The sequence below is a fragment of the Dioscorea cayenensis genome, chromosome 1 (genome assembly GCF_009730915.1).
Source record: "Dioscorea cayenensis subsp. rotundata cultivar TDr96_F1 chromosome 1, TDr96_F1_v2_PseudoChromosome.rev07_lg8_w22 25.fasta, whole genome shotgun sequence".
Classification (NCBI taxonomy): domain Eukaryota; kingdom Viridiplantae; phylum Streptophyta; class Magnoliopsida; order Dioscoreales; family Dioscoreaceae; genus Dioscorea; species Dioscorea cayenensis.
The window spans coordinates 905,842-922,980 of record NC_052471.1 but is presented as its reverse complement, the minus strand read 5'-3'; the positions used below and the strand labels follow the sequence as shown (position 1 = coordinate 922,980).

At 36.1% G+C, this 17,139-nt stretch overlaps 4 protein-coding genes across 15 annotated transcripts; 1 reads left to right on the top strand and 3 right to left on the bottom strand.

Annotated features, from left to right (window-relative positions):
* Positions 1-87: 87 nt before the first annotated feature.
* Positions 88-4,325, bottom strand: LOC120259430 (luc7-like protein 3). Of its 12 annotated transcripts, none has more exons than XR_005536116.1 (10): positions 4,188-4,325; positions 3,974-4,102; positions 3,856-3,895; positions 2,146-2,221; positions 1,856-2,053; positions 1,563-1,772; positions 1,057-1,453; positions 750-971; positions 478-517; positions 88-397 (listed from the first exon to the last, which is right to left on the bottom strand). XR_005536116.1 is itself a non-coding variant. In XM_039267034.1 (8 exons), the coding sequence occupies exons 1-7, from the start codon at positions 4,228-4,230 to the stop codon at positions 1,094-1,096; spliced, it is 1,056 nt and encodes a 351-aa protein (XP_039122968.1). In that variant the 5' UTR covers positions 4,231-4,325; the 3' UTR covers positions 88-971; positions 1,057-1,093. The 12 variants fall into 12 exon arrangements, 5 of the variants coding, with proteins under 5 accessions (XP_039122968.1, XP_039123012.1, XP_039123004.1 ...); XR_005536117.1 differs by having other exon boundaries at positions 88-392; XR_005536118.1 differs by lacking the exon at positions 478-517 and having other exon boundaries at positions 88-392; positions 750-852; positions 929-971.
* A 352-nt stretch (positions 4,326-4,677) lies between these two features.
* Positions 4,678-9,991, bottom strand: LOC120260685 (conserved oligomeric Golgi complex subunit 7). The gene is made up of 10 exons (XM_039268228.1): positions 9,673-9,991; positions 9,056-9,145; positions 8,817-8,936; positions 8,612-8,713; positions 8,250-8,527; positions 7,652-7,797; positions 7,001-7,199; positions 6,215-6,887; positions 5,271-5,603; positions 4,678-5,156 (listed from the first exon to the last, which is right to left on the bottom strand). Exons 1-10 carry the CDS (start codon positions 9,958-9,960, stop codon positions 4,830-4,832), a joined length of 2,556 nt encoding a protein of 851 aa, XP_039124162.1. The 5' UTR covers positions 9,961-9,991; the 3' UTR covers positions 4,678-4,829.
* A 1,273-nt stretch (positions 9,992-11,264) lies between these two features.
* LOC120265209 (autophagy-related protein 8f) lies at positions 11,265-14,289 on the top strand. Its single transcript, XM_039273096.1, has 6 exons — positions 11,265-11,405; positions 11,514-11,557; positions 11,648-11,703; positions 13,026-13,078; positions 13,747-13,865; positions 13,953-14,289. The coding sequence occupies exons 2-6, from the start codon at positions 11,521-11,523 to the stop codon at positions 14,039-14,041; spliced, it is 354 nt and encodes a 117-aa protein (XP_039129030.1). The 5' UTR covers positions 11,265-11,405; positions 11,514-11,520; the 3' UTR covers positions 14,042-14,289.
* Positions 14,290-15,477: 1,188 nt separating this feature from the next.
* On the bottom strand, positions 15,478-16,185 carry LOC120263882 (14 kDa proline-rich protein DC2.15-like). Its single transcript, XM_039271857.1, has one exon. It carries the CDS (start codon positions 16,152-16,154, stop codon positions 15,759-15,761), a length of 396 nt encoding a protein of 131 aa, XP_039127791.1. The 5' UTR covers positions 16,155-16,185; the 3' UTR covers positions 15,478-15,758.
* Between the last annotated feature and the right edge of the window lie 954 nt (positions 16,186-17,139).

Genomic DNA, 17,139 nt, shown 5'->3' with positions numbered 1-17,139 from the left:
CGTTGTTGCTTTACATAGCCTGCTGTCCATACATACACTGATCATTTTTTAACAGTATTACACAACATCTTCAAACCGCATGAGCCATGGATCCTTAATAAATATTTTTACTAACAATCGTTCTTGAAAACAAAAAATTGATAACCAGTAGTTTCTTTCAAAAAGTAAAGCCACTGCAAGATTCAACCAAATAACAATATCAATCAGAACCACTAGTGTAACACACGCAACCTACCAAAATTCCTACCAAAATTTAGAGCAGTTTCCTGGTGTTGGTCTTCACAGTTTCAAACACACTACTGTGTATCAACTCAGTAAGATGACAGGCAAGAGGGAAACAAGCAACAAGCAAAGGCATCCCCTGCTAATTAGTTGCAGGAAGCAGCAGTTCCCTGCACTATTCCATAGAAGCGAAATAGTGAACTCAAATGTGAACAAGGCAAACTAAAACTCCAGTACAAGCACTGGGTAGTATACCTTGAGGTAGTCAGATTCATATATGCACAATCAAAAATATCTGAGTGATGGCCGTCGATGATAAGATCATTTGACAAATCAAATCATTAGTCAAGGAAGAACTTTAAAATTTGTGCCTATAAACAAATCTTAAGGTAAAAGTTCATGACTGAAGAGTGTTTCTTAGTTGAAAGATTCTAGTTGTTTGAAGTGCGCCAGTGTAGAAAAGGAAAGCCATGTGATTTAATCCGACACAATAAGTAATCACTAGGGGACGGGTGATTATGTGTTACCTCCTACAAGATAATAGCAGCAACTGCATCCTTATTAGCCACCATTCATGAAAAGGTTGCGGATGTCCTCTTAATTAAGACATGAACAATGTCAAAGTAGACTCTGAGAACAAGATGAAATTCATCTGAAAGATGTTCAGCAGCACAGTTTAAATATTATATGGATGAAATGTACCTACCTCAAAACTCGTCCTCTAAAAAGATGCTATGATTTTGACAGAGCTGTTAGGACAGCAGCAGACTTTTATCAATAATGGCATTTAAACACAACAGATCCAAGAAAAGAGGACAATGATAAATGGTCTACCTCTTCAGTCCCAGAAATTAACCAACAAGACTACAGCCTAATATGGTCGAACTGGGCTTCTTGAGGACCTCCTGTAAACATGCCTAGCAGGAGATCGAGATCTGCTCCTTCCTCTAGCCCTATCCCGTGTCATGTCTCCATTCCTATCCCGGAACCTGTCCCTGTCCCGATCCCTTCCATTACGGTTATGGTTGGGCCTCCCATCAAACCCTCTTCCTCCATCCCTGCTTGACCTTCCACCCCATTCACGTGATCTTTCTCGTTCAAATTCTCGCTCTCGATGACGATCATGTCCCCGATCACGTTCCTCATTTTTCCTTTCTCTTTGTTTCCTTCTCTCCTCAGCTTCCTTCTCCTTTGTTAGTCTTTCTTCTTCTCTAGCTTTATCCTTTGCAGCCTGCAGCAAATAGGCAAATTTGTAGACAGGTGGCAACTATATCTGCTATTAAAAAGACAAGCAATACTTCAGAGACAACATAAAATACATCTTCAGTAGTGATATTTACCTTATATTCACTGAGAAAATCCCGGACCATATTATATCCAACATGCTGTTTACCAGTAACATGAGATTGTGTCCTCTCTGCAGCATCATTTGCTACCAAAAAGGAGCCACATATCTCACAGAGAGCTATCTTCTTCTCTTGTGTTTGCGCCAGTCCTTTATCTGATGCTTGTGCCATTAGACCTGTCTTCTGGGCATTCAATGAATCTACCTGCACAAAAGAATTTCATCTTTAAGCAATGACTTATGCTGTGAAGCAAGAAAAGTTGTAAGAGAAGTTGGTCCTTGCAGCACCATCCGCATGAGCGCCTCAGCCTCATCCACCTTGCCAGCTTCACCAAGAGACTCTATTTGCTCAAGCAATTTTTTAATCCTCTCTTCTACCAATAAAAGCTGCCCAGATTTCTCAGAAGTGATTGGGACAGTAGGCTGCACATCATCTTGTGCTACCCGCTCTTGACCGCGCTTAACTTTTCTGTTCAAATTTGTCACCTGCAACCAATACATTCAGAACAATGCAAAACAAAGAATACAAACAAATATTTTTATAGTATTTATATATATATATATATAAAAAAACTCACCAGTTTCTCACAAAATTGAGCCAGCTCAGCTTCAAACTTGGGGACATAAGCATCATGTCTTGGGGACTTCTCAAAACTGGTATGGGTCAATAAATGACCCATTAAAGTGTGACAACATAAACTTAGTATGTCTTCCAATATTTCAAAGTAAAAACTTTTCAAATGTGTTTTCTCCTTACAGGATAAAATATAATTGATAAGTTCTAGAATATTCCTTCAGCGTTAGCTTGACAATATTTTTTTGTTAGCTTAACAATGGTTATTTTTATAATCAATTAGTTAACGCCAGCAACAAAGGTTGCCTCTTTTTAGGCAGAAAAAATGAGTATAAATTCAGAATCTTACAGGGAACAATATTTAGAACTCAATGGCAAGATAATTAAGAGGCTTCCAATCTTAGGGAGCATTTGTTAATTTAATAATGTATTTGTGACCATAAGAAAAATCCATTCTAACAATGTCTTTGGTGGCATAAACATATGCATAAATTTGTTATTTCATGTATGCATTACATAAACAACACAATTTCCATCCCAAGTCAAGTAGACTTTATGCGGTATGATTTTCACATAAAGTATACAATGTTGGGTTGTATTTTGCGGGTGGAAGTAGGACAGAAGACTGGAAATGCTTGAGTGTCACTTCCATGGCCGTCAAACTTCAGTCAAAAGGTGACCCTTTATGAAGTTTGGGTAAATAGCACTGAATGTTGAAGAGGGTGGTTCAGCAAAATAAATAAACTGATTTATTTCTATCACATATTAAACATACATATTTGTAAAAAAATATATTGAATTTTTATAAGTCCAAAATTAACCCAAAATTAGTCACACAAACTCTTTTCTGAACACTTTTGTGCATCAAACACATGGAAGTGTCTGGAAGTACCACTTCCCAAATTCCCATTCCAGTTTCACCAACCAAACACCCTCTCAATGTGGTGGTGTTGTTGAAGATCGACTAACAAACCTACACAATCAACCAATTTGAAAGCTTGCAAAGTAAGACATGCTGAATGGAACCACATAATTCGGGACAACTAAACAAGGTTCATATTTGTGTACTTAGAGCTTTTACATTTCTACCCAAGTATGTTGGATCTAGTGAAATTAGGAGCTAAATAGTATTTACCATGAGTGTATAATGTCCATTGGCAAGAGAACAAATTTTAACTTGGCAATCCAAGAAATGATCCTTCAATCAACGAAATATTTTATGGATAACAAAGAGCAGTCAAGATATTGTAAGTAGCTAATGCAAACTTGTGAACTAAAGAATCTAAGAATCATACAAAAACAAACAACAAAAGAAAATAAAACATTCATCCCTTCAAACTGTTCCACTCGGGGATCTGATCAAAGAGCTATAGATCAGTTACCTCAAGGGAACAACAAGCAACATCCAGTCCAAATTTCATACTTAGCATACCACTCCAGTAACACATATTATAGTTCCATCCTACAAGACACAATATAAATAAGCTAACTTTAAAACAAAAGGCACATAAAATTACAGCACCCTATACTCCAGGAGTTCCATCCAATCACAACCATACTCAAAACTGAATAATCTCATTAAATTAAAGAAAAAACCATCCTCTCATGAAATCAAACGTCACCAGCAGCATTAATTTCTCCAAAGACAATTAAAATATCTCTATACACGCAAACCCTAACAAAGCCTAATAAAGTAACAAGAAACAGTCCATACCTCTCTTTGAGCTTCAAATCGTGAACCTTAGGGCACGGACCTGAAACAAAGAATAAGAATAAGAAACCACACATCTCGACAAAATCAAGAACAATAGCTGTTAAAAATGAGAATATACCAAGATCGCTCTTCGTGTTGACGAAGAGATCATGAGGACAGAATTTAAGCATAAAAGGACCACAAACTTCTTTATCGTCCCACCGCATCTCCCTGTAGCCCTTCTTCTCCTCTTCCGTGAGGTTGCGAGCTGAAATCGGGAACACATAGGTGGAGATTGATCACCAATGAAATAGGGCAAATAGAGAAGGGATGGAGAGCAAGATCGACTGTACCTGAGCCCATGAGTTCATCGAGCAGAGCTCTCTGGGCGTCCATGGGCGGCGGAGAGAACCCTAAACGGAAGCTATTGGAGTCGATGAAGGAGAACAGATAGAAGAGAACCAACGAACGAGAGAGCCTTAAAAAGCAGCACACCGGAAACAAATTTTTTAAATAAACCCCTATGTTTTTACAAAATTTTATTTTAAAGAAAATTACCTTAAAACTCATGAAATTATTCACTGTTTCTGTGTGGCAAAAGAGTCATGGCTTAAATGATTATTTTATATTTTCTTTATCGAGAAATTTAATTTTTTATAAAAGAAAAATATTTTAAATCAGTTCATTCAAAACTTACTTAAAAGAGAAAGAAAATTGATGAAGGAAGCACATGATTTATGGTAACTTTCTCAGAATTTTAACTTTGATATATATATATATATATATTTCATTCTGTGAAATTGTAATAAAGATATAATTATTACAAGAGAGAACTAAAGGATATATGAGATCAGGAATACAAGCAGTGCTAAATTTTGTAAAGACAGCTCAAAAGTACATGAACTTGCATGGTAAAGCATGGTTTTCAATTCAACTACTTGCACATCAAGACAACAAACACAAGATGAACATGGCAAAACTGAAGAATTGGAATGTTAATCCGAAGGAATACGGCGGATCTTGCACACAAGGTGTGCGGTCGGGACGTCGAGTTTGTTGCCATCGTCTTCATCAGTTTTCTCCCCGGCATCATCCTGTGGTCTCTTTCCACCATTGGACTTCAGAAGATTGGGAAGCTGGTCTCTTGGAGTTGAGAGGCAGGTTCTGAAGGTAGCTAGAAATGTAGGAGTTGGCATCGAAAGTGCAGACAGGACATTACTGAAGAACTCAATGTCAGCTGCAAGTTGTTGTGCACCTCGGTCTGTAATGTAATGAATTCCCCTTAGCTGCTCCATGAAAAGAGCAGTTGCACCTTCAGCAACCTAGATAGAAGAAAACATGGTTGGTTTATACAATTCAAGCTCTGCTAGTTGAAATTAACATGAAAACATTCATTAAATCTTCTAGACCTTCAGTAGATGAAATCATTTTATTACCTTAAATATCCACTCTGTTGCGAGAAATTGCGCTTCATCAACATTAGTCTCATTGCCAGCAATGCCTTCTGCCAGGGGTTCTAGCTGCTGAGGCAAGTTAAGAAGGTACTCCCCGACGCTAGTGACATAGGATTGTGGATAAGCACTAAAACTTGGGAGAGGTAGACCACCTGTCTCCTCCACCGAAGACCAAATTGGCAGTCGAGCGACATCACTCAAGCGCTGGCGCACTTTGAATATGAGAACATCATAAACAAGTTCATTTACCATATCTGCAAATGCTGCAACCCTTTGTGATGCGAGTGGAAGTGCATGAAACCTTGGATCTTTTGACTGCAAATGAAAGCTAAACGTTGGTAAGAGAATATTGGTAATTTGTGCATCTTCTCAAACAAAGATCAGTAGACAATGTTTTCAATCAATTTGGTCTCCAATGACAAAAGTAGGAAGGCTTTCAAGTTAGAAGCATGATACTCCTATGATTCCAAGCCAATACTAAAAAATTTGCTCTAGCGTGTCATTAAGAGAAGCTCTCTAAGTAATTTCTCACTATTGGTTAAACCCAGTCCAGTCAATATTTCTTCTACTGCAAAGAATAATAATCTTCTGTACAAAAATATGTAGTGCATTGAGATTTGAGAATAGATTTAAAAGCATCACCAGAAACTCTTCTTTCATGCTTTAGGACAGCAAGAAAGTATCCTATGGTTCAAACTGAGGAAACAGCTTACAAGGTACTAAGTTATTTTGTGTGGCTGTCTAGTGACTCTAGTCAGTGAACGCCATATGAAGACAATGGTAAAGCATAAAAAAGAGTTCTGTTCAAGTGTGTTGTTGTCAACAAGAGAGTTTTGTGTAGTCAGACAATTGGAGAGTTTTTCTTATAATTATCATAATCTGGGTGCAAGATAAAGAATATTTGAAAAAGAATAATCACGATTCACCTGTTCCAAGAGATTAAAAAGCTTCCTAGCTTTCTCAGGCATATCACCAAGACGCAATGCTGCCACATCTAAAGCTGTCCTTCCTGCCAAAGCCTCAATGTTCCCATCTGCAGCAGTTGAATGAGATTGGTCCACACTTGAACCAAGTACAGATAGAGACAAAGTGGTGCCGATTCTGGCCAAAGTAGCTCGTAAAGAAGCTTCAAAAACAGAAGCTCTGCCGGTCAGACAATCTGCAACAGTAAGAATCTGCACTGCTCCTTGCACATTGGACCACTCTTCCTCCTCAGAAACTAAGTCCATGATTCGTGCTCCTTCTCTTCTATCTGTTCCCATGTCTTTCTTTGCACCAACACCATCAGCGTGTGGCACATTATCCACTCCACACACAGCCCTCAGTGATTTTAGGGTCTCTTGCAAGTTTGATATGTATTGCAACATGATCTCATCAAGGGTCACTATCAGTTCATCTGCTTCAGAACCGCCTGTAAAATTAATGCATCTTTCAACAGCTGCTTCAAGAAGCACTACTACTAGAGGGATAGATTCCTCCATTCTCCTGACTGTTTCACTGAGTTCTATACTCTGTGCCCCCACTCCACGGGCAACAGCTCCACGAATATCTACTCCAGCAAGCTCAGAAGAAAGGATTGCACGTTCCATCTGCCCATACCTACAGGGCATCAAGTTTGCAGAAGTTGAAATACAATCTTTGTTAGAATCACTTAAAGCATCTTTAACTGAAGGGATACAAACAACTAAAGTAATTTAAGTTTAAGAAACCACCTTTGTTTAAATGATTCATAAGGGGAATAAACGGCCTTCAGGGTACTCTTCAAAACTTGAAGATCGGATTCTGAAAACAAGTGCTGTATATTTCTTGCAAAAATTGTAGTCATATTATGCAGTTCAATTAGAGCCTCAAGATGCTTGTTTTGTATCTTGGTACCTTTCGGCATGTCCCCTGATAATATATCTAATATGCCTGCAAGCCACAGGTAACAAAAAACTCATAATATTGGCACAACGGAAACCAAAGTTAAAGCGATCATCACTCATAGGTACACCAGAGGACAAATATGGTCTAATCTGTCATAAATCATAACAGATTGATAAGGCAATGGAAAAGCTATGATAGTCACTCTTAAGTAGACCAACATAATTATACTTTAAGGCTTATGTCTACAGTTTCCAAAACAATAAATTGCAAAAATTAACATTATGAAGTTTGATTAGCTCTCCTATAAAATTATCTTTTGGAATGGATAGTATATCATCAAATGTACTAACAAAATCTGTTCTGCTATAAGAATCTTATATCCTTACGGTTAAACACATCATTGAAAACAATGCAATTATCAAAAGTTGGAGCAAAGTGTTATCTTATATGAGTTAAATATCAGGGGCATTCATCAGCAAGAAGATTTGTAAGAATACCTTTTGTCAAGGTTCTGGTTTCAGGAACAACTTCTCCGGTTGCAAGGTTGATACGAGAAACAAAACTTGCACCAAGTTCAGACATAGTTTCCACCAGTAATTTTGGTACCAGAGATTTATAGTCGTCGGGAAAAGCACTCGAACACCTGCATACATCTGGCAATGCTCAGTATGCGACAATTAAAATAGCTGTGCCAATGCTCAGTATGCAAACAAAAGGTCCTAACGACATGCACACATCTGGCACTTGCTGCACCCTGAAACTTCTGTTATACTAGATGCCCTCTTTTAATTATCTTCTGTGGTAATTAGTGCTTGACTAAATACGCTTGTCTAAAAAATTAGTGCTTTGAGCCTGCCATTCGAACAGAAATTTCAAGATAACCTACACATGTTAGTCTTCAATAACCGAAGGTAGGAGAGGTTGGCTCTAATCTTAGAATCTGGTTTTCTTTTTTTCTAATGATATTGATAGCATGCACATTCCAAGGAGAAACTGATTGGAATTTAGCTATTATGATGGTAGCACTCGCCTCAGGACCAGATATTACCATGCAAACATAAGAACATGGCTTAAAAAAAACTACTATGGGCATACCATTTCCATTCTTGTTCAACATAAAGTAGAAGCTCATCATAGAAACTTGGCAACCAACTAGAAAAGGATATTGAGGAAGCTTTTATTGAAGAATCAGTTAAGTTGGAGATCCTCTCCCCATATCTTTCCATCTCAAGCTTGCTGGCCCGCAATCTGGAATCATAATCTTCCCAAAGTTTCTTTATAGGCTTCATATGCATTCTAGTATATTGCAACTCTAGTGATTTAAACCTCCCAATACGAATAAGAATTTTTCGTAAATTTTGAACAGCATCAACCTAATAAAATAGAAACAAATCAAAATAAAATGAGTAACCAACTGGCTACATCGACTGGCTGAAAAATAGGGTATAACATATGACCTTGCGATTTGATAGAGCATCTGATAGATGAGGTTGAACCATTTCTTCAAGCCTGTCTTCCAAGACTTCAAGCTGCTTCCTCACATTAGCAAATTCAGCAACCTACAAGGCCATTCATTTGTTATTATAATGCGGAAACAACATAAAAAGTCAATAATAAATTCCACCATCTAACAAGGAACCACAAGGAAAAGAAGATCATTACCTCACCAACAGCAGAGAGACAGTGCCGCATGTTAGCCAAGGTGTCTGCAGCGCGTGGCAGATCTCCACTGGCAAATACATCCTCAACACTTGCACTTAGCTGGGTAAGACCTGTTGCATCCTTTTATCCAACAAATTTAGAAAGTGCCACATAGCAACACATGTACTTCAATCTTAAAAGCAAGGATGATTCTTTTTCCTTTATCACCATCCAAATTTACACAAAAATCAAGATCATACCTGTAATGTCTCACGTGCTGCTTCCATTCTCTGCTTGACGACATCAATTTTAGCAATAGCCGATACAGATTCAGCAGATGTGGCTTCAGCCTGCAATTTGAGATCCAATTAAGCTAAAATTAAGGTGGGTTCCTCCAATGCTCATAATTCTGAGAACCACTAACTTCAATCAATAAGTATCAACTAGACTATAATGATCTAAGCATCAAACAACACCATTTAATCTTCTGAGCTTATTAAAAATCACAAAGATTTTTAAATCTGCGAATTTGAACCATCTCAGCATCAGCATTGCAGTGACTGAGAATTTATGAAGTCCAACATAGCAAAGAAAAAAAGGGATACGTATAGCACTCGGGGAAAGAAATGGAACGAAGAAAACACTTATCCATTGAAATCAAACTTTACTCAACAATGCTAGCACCCTGAGATTGAAAATGGCAACAATTAAATCATAAAACTAAATCTAACAAATAAGAACGAATGAAAAAAAGCTAAATTTTCACTGAAACCATAGAAACTCATCAAGCTTCATCAAAACCGAATATCACAACAAACTAATCAATCAGGATCCAACACTGCACACGCATTCCATCAAAAAGAACATGAAGCCGTACCTGCTTAAGCTGAAGGAGAATGGACGAAAGCGATTGCCGGAGGGCAAGGGCATCATCACGGAGGCGAACAACATCACGGCAAGCGAGAGGGACACGGCGAAGTGCATCGGCGCTCTCCCGCTCGAGAGAGTCGGCAATCTTCTCAGAGGACGATCGGAGACTCTCCTCGAGGTCGGAGAGGAGGCGATCGATGGGATCCTCAGGGTGCCGCGCCTCCAGTGCCGCGTTGATCCATCGCTTGGCGTCGAAACCCTCGCGCGAGAACTCCCCTAGATCCACGACCACCATTGCTGGTCGCTTCGTCTCTAACTATACTAACGCACCCTCTCTGCAATGCTTTAGATCTATATTTGCTTTTGGGCCAGAATTATGGGCCTTCAAAATGGGCTTTGGACTACTGACTTCCTTTACATAGCCTACGGCTTAAGGAGAGAGGACAAGTCATTTGTCAGGGCACGTGCATAAACATAAAGTTAATACTTCATCGTATCTTTGCTCTCACCTCACATGTGAGCTATAATTCAATTCCGTGTCAAAAATATACACAGATATAGAGTTAATATCTTGATGCATTGATATAGCTACTGAGATTCAAACTCGCATTTTTAATAAAATATAAACACTATACATATGGGACTCGATGTTATAGATTAAGAGATCGTTCACTAATAATATCTTTGTAGTGATGGTGAGAAGTGTTATTGTGAAAATACACAATATATTCAATTTGAATAATTTAATACAGATTGACAATAATTATTATTTTTTCTTTTGCATTATAAGGAGGAATTAAATGCATTTATTTGTTTTTTTTTACAAAATTAACACAAAAAATTGAGGAAGTGAAAATGGCATTATATTTATTTTTTTTAATGGAAAATGTGATATTATAAAATAACCATTTTTTTTTTAGTTTCTTAATTTGTATAAGTGGAACCATAAAATTACTTGGTTTATTCACGAAATAGAAAAAGTCAAAACATGCTATTGCTTTTGAAAATGGTCTAAAATATGTTTATTGTATTTTTATTAGAACAAGGAAAGAAGACGTATGAAATAAATTTGAAGTGAATGAAACAATTAAAACACTAATTCAATATAAAAATAAATTTATAAAAGTACCATCTTGATATATTGTAAAAAGTCATTGACTATTCTCCCAAATCATATTAATATTACATATTTTATATTAGATTAATATTTGATATAATTTATCTTAATTATCCTAAAAACTTTGAAGAGAATAATCATAAATTATTATTTTTTTTTCAAACAACAACTCTTTAGTCTACTAAAACTAGATTCTCTGCTGTAAGTTTATTTACAATTATTTAAAAAAAAATCATAATTTTATAATTTAATGCAGTTCCGAAAGGCAAAAAAGATTTTAATTTTAATTTTTTTTAAAATTACTATTTTAAATTCATATTTAATCAAAATAAATAATTTTTTTAATTATTGAAATATTTCAATGGTTTTTTTGGTGGATAATTGAAAAGAAATGCCACGCTGGCAGTTGGATTAAAGCTAATCAAGTCTTGGAAGTAAACGGCGCGTCTGAAGGCTTCTCACTATTTTTCTTCATAAAAAGTCCACGTCATTAAAGTCTATAATAAAAAAATATATATAAAAATTTTGGGATTATTAAGACCCTTTGGCTTGCTTGCTTCTTCCCCAATCCAGTATTCCCCTTGTTTTCTTCTCTTCCGATCAAAGGCTTCGACTTTTTTGTGGTATTAGGGTTTCTTCGCTTTCAATTTCCTTTTTTTTTTTCGTTCTTTGATTCTCTATTTCCGTTTGTTTTGATCTATTGATTTGTGTGATTGGTCTTTGGCTTGTAGAGGAGACATGGCCAGGAGTTCTTTCAAGGAAGAGCATGATCTTGGTTTGCTTTTTTTTGTTTTACTTTTAGTTTTTTTTTTCCTGATTTTGATTTTGGTTTTGGTCTGATGAAATTGATTTGGTTGATTTGCAGAGAAGAGGAGGGCTGAGGCTGCAAGGATCAGGGAGAAGTATCCTGATAGGATTCCGGTGAGACATGATGTGAATTGAATTTAATTGCGATTTTATTTTATTTTTATCTTTTGAGGGATTTCATATTGTTTGGTTGTGTTTCTTGTGAAATATGTAGGTTATTTGTTGAGTTTTGTTGCTAATTGTTGAGTTTTAAACTTGTGTCTCTCCAAAAGGGGTTAAACTTTTCTGCAGAACTTTGGGTTGGCATGTGATGCAGTTTGTTGAAATTGCTGATGAATTTTGGATTTGTTTGTACTGATTTCTCTTTGTGATTAAGATACGAAGGAGGTGGTGTTGGTTATAGAGAGGAGAGGATGAAAGAGGAGTGTAGAAGACATTGAATTGATGTGCCTTTCTAAGTATTCATGTGTTAATGGGTGTGCTTGTCTTATGACCCAACAAACACAATAAAACTCTGAGAAATTCAACAGTTGATGTAGTTTTCTTATTTGTTTAGAGTTCGCATCTTGTTTTTGTTTGGTTGTCGTTTTCGTATTGCTTTGGTTTTGCTTGTGATAGAAGGTGAATTTTTGCTTTCTTCAAGTACTTTAAGGAATGTGATCTTCTGTCTTCAAGTATTACAGGAGGTGTGATCTTCCGCCTTCGTCATCTGTTAGTTGTCGGGTTATGTTTTGTCTTGAGAGAACTCGACAAAAAGATCACGACAACTACGATGCTATTGTTCTGATTGAAAATTTGCATTGCTAGAGCCCTTCATGCCTAGACTTTGGAACTCGGAAGAGATGCGGGAATGCTTTTAAAGTGGCTTTTTTGGAAATCATCAAAATATCGCTTTTACACTTCTTCGACTGCTGTTAATTTATTATTTTTATAAATATTCCATCTGACAGTTCCTGTTTCTGGATTTTTGGCTATAAGTAGTGAAGAGTCTGGCTATAAATCACACTTTGGGATAAGGACATTAAAATTGTTGTACTATTGAGAGTTTGCAATATAGTGTGGGGCTAACTCAGGTTAGGGGAAATTGTGATTGGTGCTGCAATTTATTTGTGTAGTGCTTTCTTTGGAATCACTTGTCTAATATTGTATATGTCAGTATACTTCTGCTACAATGCTGTGTATTATATTACTGAGAGCTTGCAAGGGTAAGTCTTTTTATGGAAATCATAGTTGGTGCTGCAATTTATCTGTTTAGTGCTTTTCTTGGTATTCAAACCCACCATGTATATGCCTTATGCCTCTCTATGTCATTAATTTACTTATTTGTTATATTATTTTCGATTTTACCCCCATCTGAATTAATCTTGTGCATTTGCTCCTGCAATTTGCTCCTCCAATCTTTCTTTTTGTACTGATATATATCATTTTATTTTTAGGTGATTGTGGAGAAGGCAGAAAGAAGTGATATTCCCAACATTGACAAAAAGAAGTAAGAATAATGTTTGCAATAATTAATATTTGTTCTATTAATCATGTATACCTTAAACTTGAACTTCTCTGTTTTCAAACTAATGGTCTCATAATGTGCTTGGATTGTATGGTAGTCCAAAATATTTTTTCTGTTCATCCATGACCACAAAATGATTTGCCATGTCCGAAATGGCTGTACAAGTGCATTTGCTGGTGTCTGCATAGCCTTTTGATCTATCATTCATACCTAATCGAAAGGCATATTTGCAAGTGCACTTATAAATATTGTATTTATATGTAATAAAGCCACCCCATGGAATCTTTCATTGCCTGTTTTTACTTTTAAATTTGAAGGTTCTAGTCTATTCAGTGACTAAAAGAACGTAGAGATCTATCTATTCACTGAATGATTTAATTGTTACAGGACAAATTCCCTATTTTCCTCGAGCATTATCTGGGTTTTAAAAATGGATTGCTTTATTTATCCTGAATTTATGAACTTATGTTTTGTTGACAGTGATCGGCTTGACTCATCTTGAATATTAGTGTGTAAGAGACATTCAGTCTATCAATGAACAAAATCAATCCCTTGGAACTTTTGAGCTAAACAATGGATTTTTTCATTGCTTCCAAAGTTTAACTGAGCTTGAATTTGACTGCATCTGGTGACTGTTATTTTAACCGCAGGTACTTGGTTCCAGCAGACTTGACAGTCGGCCAGTTCGTGTATGTTATTCGCAAGAGAATCAAGCTGAGTGCAGAGAAGGCCATCTTCATATTTGTGGACAATGTGCTTCCACCCACTGGTAATAATCTAATAATGTATTCTGTTTCTGAGGTCTGATTCATTTTACACATTGAGCATTTGAATAATCTAATTCGAGTATTTTCAGGAGCGATAATGTCTACGATATATGATGAGAAGAAAGATGAAGATGGATTTCTCTATGTCACATACAGCGGTGAGAACACATTCGGTTGAAGTTCATAAAACCGAATTTTCCAACTTGACTCTTTCACCATCGACATTTCAACCGATTAAGTTCATGTGCATCTCTTACCGTCACCTTTCATCGATCTACTTCACTTTGTTTACCTTTTACTTTCAATCTGTTCTCTGTGGAAAAACTAAGTCACTAGCAATAAATTGTATAGTTTGGGTTCTGTATAGCTCATGACACTGGTCTTTTATGCTTAATAACTATCATGCTTTATATATTTGTTTGCTCATGTTATGCCTCAAAATCAATTGCTTGCTCATGTTATGCTTTATACTCATGAGATTTATTACATTCTCTGTTATACTTTTATGTATGTGTTTTTTTCAATGTGTGTTTAAATAGCTCATGTTCTTTATTTATAAAATAATAATAAAAATATTATTCTTTCTATTTATAATATTTTGAAACAAGATAGAATGGATTTGCTTTTTGCTTGTGAAAATAACAACACAATTGAGAAAAGAAGGCAATATGATAGTCACCAAAGAATGAGCATTTTGCAAGAATGGATTTCTTCTCTCTCAAACGATTAGTTGTTATCTTCAATGTTGGGATTAGAGGGGCCCACGAGCTTGAATAAGTTGGTAAAGCCGCCAAGTTAGTTCACGTGGAAGCCGGTGTTTCTGGCTAAAGAATCACATGGGCGTAAGTTTGGTGGTCTTTATTATTATTATTATTATTATTATTATTATTATTATTATTATTATTATCAATTATGATGGCGAGAATTGTAAAGAAGTATTTACAATTATTTATATATATATATATATGATTCATTTATGGATGTTCACGGTCTATGAACATCTATTATCAGCCGTTGGATATCAATTTAATGGCCAATAATGATGAACAATATAGTTACTGTAGTAATAAATACATTAATCACTGTTCATAAAAGCATATCACATAATAATACTGTTTATCAATATCAGCTGTTAGATCACAATCTAACGGTTGATAATTGGACATTCATAGATGATGTTTTGCCTATATATGTATATCAAAGCAAATGAGTGACATATAGTTAATTTGGTGGTTTTATATATTTTCATTAATTTGAGTATAAATATGAAGTTTTGGCAAAGGTGTATGTAAAGATCATAATTCAAACCTCCTCCATTTTTAACATTCATTTGTGAAATCTTTAACAAAGTTTGGTCCAAAGATATGTTCATTTTCATGAATTAAACAATAAAGAAATTCAAGTATTTAGCATTAAATGTCTTTCATAACATAATTCATTATTTCCCTGTTTTCTACTTTCAATATAAAGTGGAACTTAGTACCAATTTTAAGCATATATGGATATTATATATATATATATATATATATATATGTATGTATATATAGCTTTGCTACTCTTTTCTAGTCCATTATATATACAGAGACAAGAGCTAGGATGGAAAAACCACTACCGTTAAGCAAAACATCCACTTAAACTTACAAATTCAACTCACAACAAGAAACCCTGAACTTAGACATTTAAATCACGGTAATACATATCTCTAAAACCTGCTTTTTTTTCATGCAGAACCAGAGACTTATTCAACAAAAGTTGAAAGCTGAAATGCTCCTAAATAAACACAAACATCAACAATCACACAACCACATGACACTGGTTACACTATACAAACCATTCAAATAGAACTTCATGAAACACACACACACACACACACTCACAGAGAAAGAGAGTGGTTATCAAGGACATTTAAAGCCCTTAGGGACACCTTTGCCACAGTAGTTAAGGAGCAAGCTTAAGTCTATAGGGATGTTAAGATGAATACCAAGAATATCAGCTTTGATGGCAGTACAAAGACAGACTGCAGCCTCAACATCAAGAAGTCCTCCAAGAAGAGGGCAACATGGTTCTTTTGGTGGTTTACCAATAGTCACATTAAGGAGTCCATTGAGCACATCAATGCAAACTCCAAGCTTGAGTGTGTCTATAGGACAGAGCTTATTATCATCATCACAAGGAGGAGGAGGAGGAGGAGGAGAAGCTGGTCTAGGCCAGGAGGAACTAAGTGTGAAGAAGAAGAAGAAGATGGTGAGAAAGAGAGCAAATGATGCTGTTGCATTAGTCTTGTAAGCCATTGATGAGAGCTTAAAGAAGTGTGCAAGTTTGCAAGGGTGATGGTGGGTATGTATATAGAGTCAAGTGAGAGTGTTATTTTATGTGTATGGTTCTTAACTTGTTAATAGGAAATAGTTAATTAAGACCCTTGAACATCACTACAACATGATCAATTACATTTAGCTATACATGTTTACATAAATTAAGGAGATCATTAAACTAAAAAATTGGAACTTTGGTGCACCCATCTTACCCAATACCCACCACCACATGATTAATAAATTTTTGCTTTCATGAACAAATGTATGTAGTATGAGTTATTCTAAAAGATACATGGTTCATGGTGTCCATAGTTTTGAATACTAGCCTTTGGCTGTGAGTGGAGAAGGAATGTCAGGATGGATTAGTCTTCCACATCACTTGGCCTTTGTTTAACTATGGTTTTCAAAACAAAGTTAGGCAAGTGTCTAATTCTATAATGCAATCCAGAGAGGCTTGCATCTATAAATTAATGGTTGTTTCTGAAACAAATCAGCACCAAATCTTGAATTTTATGGTTTCGTTGGTGGAATTACAAGAGGAGGATGACTGGAAGAGAAAATTAAGTTTTTATTAATATATTTTTCTATTATTTTATTTTATTTAATGAAATGGAAATAGGGCAGAATACAGTTAATATGTGCTCACTGGAGCAATGATGCCTCACTCAGTTGATACGGGGTTTGGGCTACAAACCTGTCATTCATAGCCGAAAGTTTATGGTATTATTTTTTTTTTTAGGAAGAGGAGCGAGGCAAACCCACTAGAGACCCCAGGGACATGCACAAGCCTCGGTGAAATAAGTGGGGACGAGGCCGCGCTCACGTGGGCGCTAGAACCACTCGTATACAACTACTATTCACAATTCCTAGAAATGTGCCCTCAGTCGAGAATCGAACTCTCACCACTCGGTGAGAGCTCTATCGGCGACCCATTTACCAGAAATGTGTCCTCAGGCTTATGGTA

Excerpts from the sequence above, each read along its gene's own strand:
- LOC120259430 (XM_039267034.1), bottom strand. The coding sequence starts at position 4,230 with ATGGACGCCCAGAGAGCTCTGCTCGATGAACTCATGGGCTCAG. Across the intron at positions 2,222-3,855 it reads GATTTGAAGCTCAAAGAGAG|TTTTGAGAAGTCCCCAAGAC; the intron begins GTATGGACTGTT and ends GACCCATACCAG. Across the intron at positions 2,054-2,145 it reads CTCAATTTTGTGAGAAACTG|GTGACAAATTTGAACAGAAA; the intron begins GTGAGTTTTTTT and ends TATTGGTTGCAG.
- LOC120260685 (XM_039268228.1), bottom strand. The coding sequence starts at position 9,960 with ATGGTGGTCGTGGATCTAGGGGAGTTCTCGCGCGAGGGTTTCGACGCC. Across the intron at positions 7,798-8,249 it reads GTTGAACAAGAATGGAAATG|GTGTTCGAGTGCTTTTCCCG; the intron begins GTATGCCCATAG and ends AGATGTATGCAG. Across the intron at positions 5,604-6,214 it reads TTTTTAATCTCTTGGAACAG|TCAAAAGATCCAAGGTTTCA; the intron begins GTGAATCGTGAT and ends TTTCATTTGCAG.
- LOC120265209 (XM_039273096.1), top strand. The coding sequence starts at position 11,521 with ATGGCCAGGAGTTCTTTCAAGGAAGAGCATGATCTTG. Across the intron at positions 11,704-13,025 it reads AGTATCCTGATAGGATTCCG|GTGATTGTGGAGAAGGCAGA; the intron begins GTGAGACATGAT and ends TTTTATTTTTAG. Across the intron at positions 13,079-13,746 it reads CCCAACATTGACAAAAAGAA|GTACTTGGTTCCAGCAGACT; the intron begins GTAAGAATAATG and ends TTTTAACCGCAG.
- LOC120263882 (XM_039271857.1), bottom strand. The coding sequence starts at position 16,154 with ATGGCTTACAAGACTAATGCAACAGCATCATTTGCTCTCTTTCTCACC.